Consider the following 8,474-nt stretch of genomic DNA (forward strand, 5'->3'; position numbering starts at 1 on the left):
ATGTTGCAGTATCATTTCTTAACAATAGAGTATATTTGTCCGCTTGTATTAATACAAGTCATTTACACACACGTTCATGTAAACTTCTATGTGAACTGCCCCCAAAAAATAAACCACCATACATATGTAAACTTGGGCAAAAAAGTCAACTTTCCATGAACATTGCGAAGCACGCATGGCATAGATTAGAAGACAGATCACCTCAGTAACATATTGCATCAAGATGAATGAAAAGTTACATGCTCAACATGTTAGCAAAAGAATGCGCCGTGAGTATGAACAAGAATTGAAAAAAGTTTAGAACTAGCAGCATGTTTAATGCACAAATATCACAGCATCAAAATTTCCTGAACACAACATACCCCATTAGAAGAGAAAACAAACAATTAGACATGATGATATATATTTATATAAAATTTTAGCACCGAGTAGCCTGAGAAATGCAAAACTGATTGTTACCAGCAAGATGAATTAGCTGATAACAACAAATTCAATCCCTATTGATCCTCTACTTTCTTCTTTTTGTTTTTCTTTTTCTTGGGCATTTCAGCTGATTCTTCTTGCTCAGCATGCTTTTTCCTCTTTTTCTTCTTTTCTCCCACATCCGCATCATTGTCTCCATTCAACTCACCATTCTCACCAGATTGCTTCCTTTTCTTCTTCTTTTCCTTTCCCTCAACTCCATTATCATGATCCTGAACTGCATCTGCATCCTCTTCATTCTTCTCCTTCCCTTTCTTCTTCTCTTTCTTTTCTTTCTTCTCACTAACAGAAGGCTCCGGGGTTCCATCTTCAATTTTCATTGGCTCCTGTTCAGTGTTCACATCTGCTCGGCCAAGAGTAGAGTCGGCAGCAGGATTATATGTCTGCAAAATACAGTAGAGTCAGCATTTAATGAAAATAGAGCAGAACATTACACAAATATCAAATGAATAAGGTTATCAGACCTTAGCTGGTGTCAGCAATGCTCCGGCTCCCTTCTTCCTATCCTTGTCATATGCTTCAATCTTGGGCTTCCCTTTAGCAGAGCCAGCAAATCGACCTAATTCTTTGCCTTCAAGATTCCTCAACCGTGCTTCAAGCTGTTAGAATATGCATGTCAGGTGAGTCTTGAAGAGATATGAACAGATGGAAACTACCAATCCAATGTTGAGAAACTACCTTGGCTCTGTTCTCCAAGCCCATGGAGTTATCTTCGCCATCTCCTAAAGCATCACACCTGATGGCCAATGCAGCCTTTGCTGCAAGTGACCGAGATATTTTACCCTTGAACTTGGGAGCCGCCTGGCCAATCAAAGATGCATGGTAAATGAGCCCATACTTGGGAGTAGCATGCTTGGTCTTCAGGGCCCTAAAGAGAGCCTTTTCAGCACCAAGAATCTGCACAGTACTTCCAGGCTGCTTCGCAAGATTTAATAAGCTGCCCCCATGGGCAATAAGGCGAGCACCTACAAGCTCCCCAACAAGAGCAGTCAAATTGGGTGCAATGGTGTTCATCCTGCTTTTTAGGTAATCATATAGCTGGGCTCTGTACTCAGAGAGCGACAACACCTGGTCACACAGTTCACGGATATTCATCAAATCAAGCTCACCAACTTCAGTTCCCATAGATATCACGGCTGCCTCCTTCAGTTGTGCCTCAACATCCTCTGACAAGATCTGCGGCACATAATGCCAGAAAGTTTTTAGAATCCATGAAACTTACACAAGCCTAGCCTCTTGTTTTGAATTACTTGAGGCAAACATAAACAGAATATTTGTGTTAATTAAATTTACAACAAAGGGTGTCTACGCAATGTAATCCAGTGAATAACTTTGCATCCTTCAACTCAAATATATATGATGGTGGAAATAACGCCAAGAAGCTAAAACCAAAAGCAAAATTACAAAAGTTGCTTTCAGAATAGCTCAGAAATCCTACCTCAGAGAAATCAAGTTTTGCAGCATTAGCACGATCGCCCATCAGTTTGACAGCCTTTGCATACTGGATGTTATCCTGTATTATTTTAGTGAGCTCAGGGAAATGCCAACCATACCATTCTCGAACTCTCATGGCATATGTATTTAGCTCTTTATCCAAATCATCAAGCAGACCAATGGCCTGGACAATCATGGTGTCTACCTGTAACACAGCAAGTAACATTCAGGCAACAGCAACCTCCAACTAAGTTTCACAAGGGATACTAAAATGAAACTCTATTTACTGAATGTTCCTGAAATAAACCATTCTTCTTTCAATGATTTGGATATCACACTTTTAATGATATAATTAATCATCATGTTAACAAAAATACAAAGGGATGTGACCCAGTGTGCCGATGCAATAGCTATGTATGTACATGATCTACCATCACAATATTGTTCTATTTTTTTCTCATTTGAGAGCAGCCACCTGAGTTTTCGTTAGAGTTCTTGAGTAGGGGCAAAGATGAGGTGAACTACCAGCATTGCACTTGATTTGTTGACTTTTTGGTTTTTGCCTCAACTCCTTGTTTCCAGGGAAAAAAATACAAAAGGAATTTATAGGGCCAGAAACATTTTAAGCATTTTCTTAACACCTATCACATAAGATCCTGCAGTTGGTGACGCTGCAAGCCATTGAGCATAGGGCAGGGCAAGCAGCATACTCAATGATTATAAGGCAAAATAGGCATCAGCAACAATCTTAGCAGGAAAAAGATATTACAAATTAAACGAGCTAACAAATAAACATCCACTCCTTATGCCAATTGTCAAAAGTCTAAAGAAACAACACCTTGTCTGCGCTGAACTTCAACTTGTATCTTGACAGACTATGAGATAAACCCAGGCTCATTGGAGCCATATCTTGCAATGACAGACCAGTTATGAGATCGTTTAACTGATTTCTCACACCTCTCATTAACTCCATCACAGCATTGTTGTGAATACATTCAATTTTCTGCAAGGTCAAAAATATGCCAATTTCAAATTTCAAATTAGTTGCAAAGAGTTTCAACGCCCACAAAAACCAAAAGCAACTTGATTTCCTACCAGCTTTTCCTTTATCACATTCCCAAGCTTTGAATCAGACACAGCTAAGGTTTCATTTTCGCAATGTGCACGCAAGAACTTTCGTAGTCCTTTGCTAGCTTTACCTTCAATTAACAAAGTTGCAGCCTCCAAAGCTTCTGAAGTATTCTCGAACTTAGAAAATGCTTTCAATTTGACAACCTAATATGGTGCCAAACACAGTGAGCTTATGCACATGCTACTGGAACATTCAAGCAAATTTAATAGTGATAAAGTCAGCACAGAGCAAGAGATGGAGAATGCAAGAACCTGTCTAGCTGTTTCTGCACTGTTAAATTCCTTCCACAAGTCCTGCATAGAGAAATAAATTAAGACGAAGAACAACATGACTGAAGCTTCAATAGTAGGCTAAATGGGAGAAGAGACGTTGTGCCACACATAGCTCATAAGCTTCAGTTAAATGAAGCATGGTATCAGATTTATGAGTACCCAAAACAGAATATGGCATCACTACACTCGAACTTTAAAAATACAAGCTTCTTCTATCCTAGACATTTGAAACACTTATTTCCCCTGCAGCCTTCCAAGTGATCTCTAAGAGGAGAAAGAATGGTAGAAAGAGCACATGTGTACCCTTTAAGGCTTGCCAAATTACAAAACACGGATAATACAAATAGAATAAAATTACAATCTAATGCCAGATGTATGGCATTCTCTTAAAAATCATATAACAATCAGTATTGATACCTCAACTTTTGAAAGCTTCCCTTCATCCAGCACTTTGAAAAGGGCAAAACCCGCCGGCGTCTCAAACAACACAAGCATTTTATTACTTGACAAACAAGCCTGAAAAGAAAAATACGAGTTCTTTAGTGAGAAATGTTTGAAAGTATCAAATCCCAGAATCACCTCTCAGCCACAAAAATTTATGAACACTAGATACTAATAATGATGGAATCCAACAAGAATAGGTGCACACGTAGCCTTCCCCAAAAAGCTCCAAACTACACACACAACTTTTTTGTCGAGCGAGCTCGAGAATCACCTTAGCTCGACTTATCAATCACAGAAAGAAGCTTTGAAGTTCAAAACTTGACAACACTTCAACTGCTATGACGAAATATCAGAATGAAATTGAGGAAGAATCCCACAAGCAGGTGCTTGTTTCGCAGCCGAGCGGCTGAGGCGTGTTAGGGTTTAAGGGTTTAACTGCCGCCAAAACGAGGGTTTTATAAATACCTGTGGAACGGTCTGCTTTGTGTTGAATAGTACTCCATGAAAGGTTGAAAACTATGAATACAACAATTAGTTATTCTAGTTGGCGAAAAAAAAAAATTAATTATTCTAATTGCCTACCTGAATAAGAAAGAGTATATATATAATGCAACATTAGATAAAAATTAATAATTATTTGGAAAAGATTATTTTGAATATATAATATAATATATTGATATGAAAAATAAGCTTCGTATAATCGTGTGAGGTAATTATTAATTAATTTTAAGTCACATGTTATTTTAAATTTTCATTTTTTAAAATATAATAAATAATAACATGATTTTATAATAAATAATAAAAATAGAAAAATTAGATTCCATTTAGAGTCATAATTTTGTTTAACTTTTAAATACATACAAAGTAGGAAAAAATTGAGGAAAATTTCTCATTTAAAATTTTATTGGTAAAAAAGACCTAATAAACTTTCATACATACTACTACAAAATATCAATATTCTGCAAATTTTGTACTAGTACTCTAACCTAGGTTCTCTCTAAAATTTTCAATAACCCGAGTGTTGCATGGGATCAACAGAGGTAGAGATGCAACATGAGTGCATTAAGATAAGAAATTATAAATATATGACGGGTTTTATTATTATTTGACTTTATGTTGTGATTTTTTTTTTATTTCGTACTAATATACTGTAGTGACCATTATTATTGTTTATAGGCATGCAAAAATTGCTGGATGAGGTCGTTCAAAATCTTTCTCCTCTTTTGATACTCTTACCAACATGTTTTCAAGGAACGGAACAAGTGTAGCCGAATTACAAGTTCATTGTGATGTTGAAGAGTACGAAGTTTCATATGATGAGCTTTTGAAGGATGGATAGGATTAATGACATTCAGCGTCAAAATGTCAATCTAAAACTGTTTAAAGAGGAGATTGTTCAAGAACTTATTCCATAGATGATAATGTTAAAAGGAAGATTTTCGCAATTTCCCTGCATTGTGGACGCAGGACTGGACATTCTAGGAAGTTTTAGAACTTATTTGAAATAATTTATAAGTAATTTTTAAACGTGATTTACGAAATACGAAGAAAATATATAAAAAGAGTTTTGTCTCGACTTGCTTGAAAATACTTATAAGCACTTATGCAATGTTGATCCAAACAAGCCCTTATATGTCTTTCAGCCTATTTGGATTGGCATTTTGTGGGCCGAAAGGAGGTTTGAGCGGATGATAAGCCCAATTGGCTAAGAGAGGGTGTTTGGGACAGCTTTTGGCCCATCCCATTTGAGCTCCAGATCGTGCCTTCAATCGTGCGTTTTAGGGTCCGTTTGGATCAGCGATTGGAAAAATAGCTTATTAAAAAAATAGCTTATAGAGAAGTAAAATTGGATAAAAGGTAAATTGAATAAGCTGAATTGTGTTTGGATTAGAGTTCAGAAAAGCTAGATTGCAAAAGTGAGATTGGTAAAAAGTTGTTTGGATTATGATTGAGTAAAAGTAAGTTTGGTTATAAAATGACCAAAATAGATATGAGTTTTAATAAATAATGAAACATGATTAAAAAAATAATTTCACATAATACAATGAAATTAAAATAATTTAATATGAAGAAGTCATAAAAAATATTTTAAATATAAAGTGAAACATGAAAAAGTAAAAGTATATTTTTAGGAGCATATTTAAAAATAAAAATATATTTCTAACTTATTTATTACTTTCAACTAATTTTAACTGATTTTTTATTATCTACAAATTAGTTATTTGAGGCTTATAATAAGAACCAAAAGAGGTAATAAATTTCTTAACTTTTTCTCTCTCCATATTTCAAAAGCCATAAGCCATAAGCTATAAGTCATAAGCTACTAATTTTAGCTTATAGCTTATTGTAGCTTTTTAGACAAAAGCCCGATTACAGAAAAACTGATCCAAACAGACCCCAATTGTGTCAATCGAGCTTATAAAGCTTATAAGCTACTTATAAACTCAAAATAAGTGATGCCAAACAGGCACTTAATAAGCTCGAATGAATAGCTTTTTAAAATTGCACCGTGCTACTGGACCGTTAGGAAAATTAATTTCCTGTCAAATGATCATTTTTTATTCCTTCCTCATTTTTTATTGCTGCCTTTCCTCATTTGCCTCTCCTCACTCGTAAAGGTCAAAGCTTCGCCGCTAGAGAGAAGATGCGCTGTGCAGTCAAGTCTGTTGCCGTAGCTCCGTTGTGACTCTGCCATTCTTCGTCCATTGGTCGGCGTGAGTTGAGCGTTGTGTTCGGTCTGGTGGGTGAAGCTTCTCTGCGTGCTTCATCGGTCGTCCAAAGGTGTTCAAAGGTCAAATTTGATGACTCCTCCTATAGCTGTGGTGGCCGACATCTGAGCTTGGGGGTGAGTTGTCCTGTGTATATCTCGGCCGGAGAGTACAAAACAGAGCCTGATCTACCTTCCTCATGCTCCATAGTTTCGGATCCGATACATACCCTACAGCATCTCTGTTCTTTTCTTCTTCTCTTTTCATCTACGTTTCTCTGGTTGCATGTAATGGCCGAGCTATTGAATTGTTGTGGAGTTGAGCTGCTGTAAATGCTGCAAATTCATCCGAGCTATGTTTTGTCTGGTTAAGCTAAGTACTCACGGTCTCTGGTTCCTTCATCCGAGCTTTTGTAGAGTTAAAGAAACGACCATGATGATGTTAATCCTATTGCATGTAATCTGTTCAAGTATGGATTTTGCTCTTAGAAACTGAACTCATTGGGATTTTTGCTCTTGCGGTAATAAAAAGGTCTATAAACAGCCGTGTGTCCCCTGTTTTTTTCTTCCATCACATGTTTCGTGCAAAATGAGATAGTTTTTTTGGGGAAAAAAACACAGGTTAGAGAGGTGGAAACACACGTTAAAAATTATTTTCCATAATTAGGAGCATCTGACAGGGAAGAAAAAATTATATGAGCAATTGTTGGTATTAGCATCTAACAGGAAAAAAACTAAGAAGAAGGATTGAGCAACTGTTGGTCATTAAAAAATTGGAATCATCCATCAGAGGTGCAAACCTGAAGCTAGTTAATTATGGACAGGAAATGAAGAATGCATCTAACACTTATAAAAATATTATTCCGTCCGAAGAATGCAAGAGGAAATGAAAAGAAATTTAGATAGAGCCGAAGTAATAAACCTGCAAGAAGAATATTGAACTATTAGAGTAAGGAAGGCAGAGATAGAAAGAGTGTATTCTCCTTTTTTTTTCCCTTCTATCAGGCCATCATCCATTAGGATAGAAAGGTTTGTTGGGGAAAAAACATAACTGATATATATATATATATATTTTTGGTTATTTAAATGCGCTTTCATTGAATTTATATATTTAGATTACATTTCCTCTTGATTAGTTGGAACATCATTTGTGTTTTGATGTGTGAAATTATTTTGAATAATGGTTGCTTGTTTGGTTGCTTAAATAAGTCTTATAGTTATATTATTTTGTATAGAAAAATAGATTATGATAAAGGAAAAGCGATATGGGATCCGCATACGATAAAAATTTTTATCAATATTTGTGTCGAGCAAATAGTGCAAAAGGAATGACAAGGAACATTGTTTACAAAGCCTGGATGGAGTAAAATTGAAAAGAATTTTAAGGAAAGGAGTGGGAAAAATTATGACAAGAGACAACTGAAAAATAGATTTGACATATTGAGAAGGGATTGGAAGTTGTGGGAACAACTAATGTCTAGAAAGTCTGGCATTGGTTATGATGCAGCCACAAATAGGATGTTGGCCTCCGATGAGTGGTAGCACTGAAAATTACTAGTAACTACTTGTGTTGATTGAGTTTTAATTTCAAATATTAGTTCAGACATTACTTGATTCCACCTAATTATCTTAATGTAAGTGAACCCCAATTTCAAGAAATTTAGACATCAGGGGTTGATGTTTGCATCAGATTTGATGAGAATATTTAAAAATGTGTTGGTTTTGGAAGACTCTATGTACGCACCATCAGCTTCACAGCCTCAGCTGGCACCTGCTCCACAGGCTAATACAGAAAAGGAGGAAGATGTTTATAGAGTCAGGCTGGACCAACAGGAAGGTTCGGGGGACAATGAGGATGAAAATTTTGGTGTTGACCCAACAGCCAGTGTAGGGGTCACAGATGACTTCGCCGGTTGCAACTTAAACAACCCCGTGAGTACTGGACCAAGTGGCTTAGGAGGCTATGGAAAGAGAAAGAGGGGTGAGACGTCTGATGCAAAGA

General features: G+C 36.4%; 1 protein-coding gene across 2 annotated transcripts; it reads right to left on the minus strand.

Moving 5' to 3' along the window:
• Positions 1 to 249: 249 nt before the first annotated feature.
• On the minus strand, positions 250 to 4,168 carry LOC114741022 (probable nucleolar protein 5-2). Of its 2 annotated transcripts, XM_028929283.1 has the most exons (9): positions 4,037 to 4,168; positions 3,739 to 3,837; positions 3,301 to 3,342; positions 3,013 to 3,192; positions 2,756 to 2,920; positions 1,922 to 2,122; positions 1,162 to 1,659; positions 948 to 1,082; positions 250 to 866 (listed from the first exon to the last, which is right to left on the minus strand). In XM_028929283.1, exons 2-9 carry the CDS (start codon positions 3,814 to 3,816, stop codon positions 498 to 500), a joined length of 1,668 nt encoding a protein of 555 aa, XP_028785116.1. In that variant the 5' UTR covers positions 3,817 to 3,837; positions 4,037 to 4,168; the 3' UTR covers positions 250 to 497. The 2 variants fall into 2 exon arrangements, with proteins under 2 accessions (XP_028785116.1, XP_028785117.1); XM_028929284.1 differs by lacking the exons at positions 3,739 to 3,837; positions 4,037 to 4,168 and adding an exon at positions 3,430 to 3,641.
• Positions 4,169 to 8,474: the final 4,306 nt, after the last annotated feature.

The sequence above is a fragment of the Neltuma alba genome, unplaced genomic scaffold (genome assembly GCF_004799145.2).
Source record: "Neltuma alba isolate B1F8T4 unplaced genomic scaffold, ASM479914v2 tig00003240_pilon, whole genome shotgun sequence".
NCBI lineage: Eukaryota > Viridiplantae > Streptophyta > Magnoliopsida > Fabales > Fabaceae > Neltuma > Neltuma alba.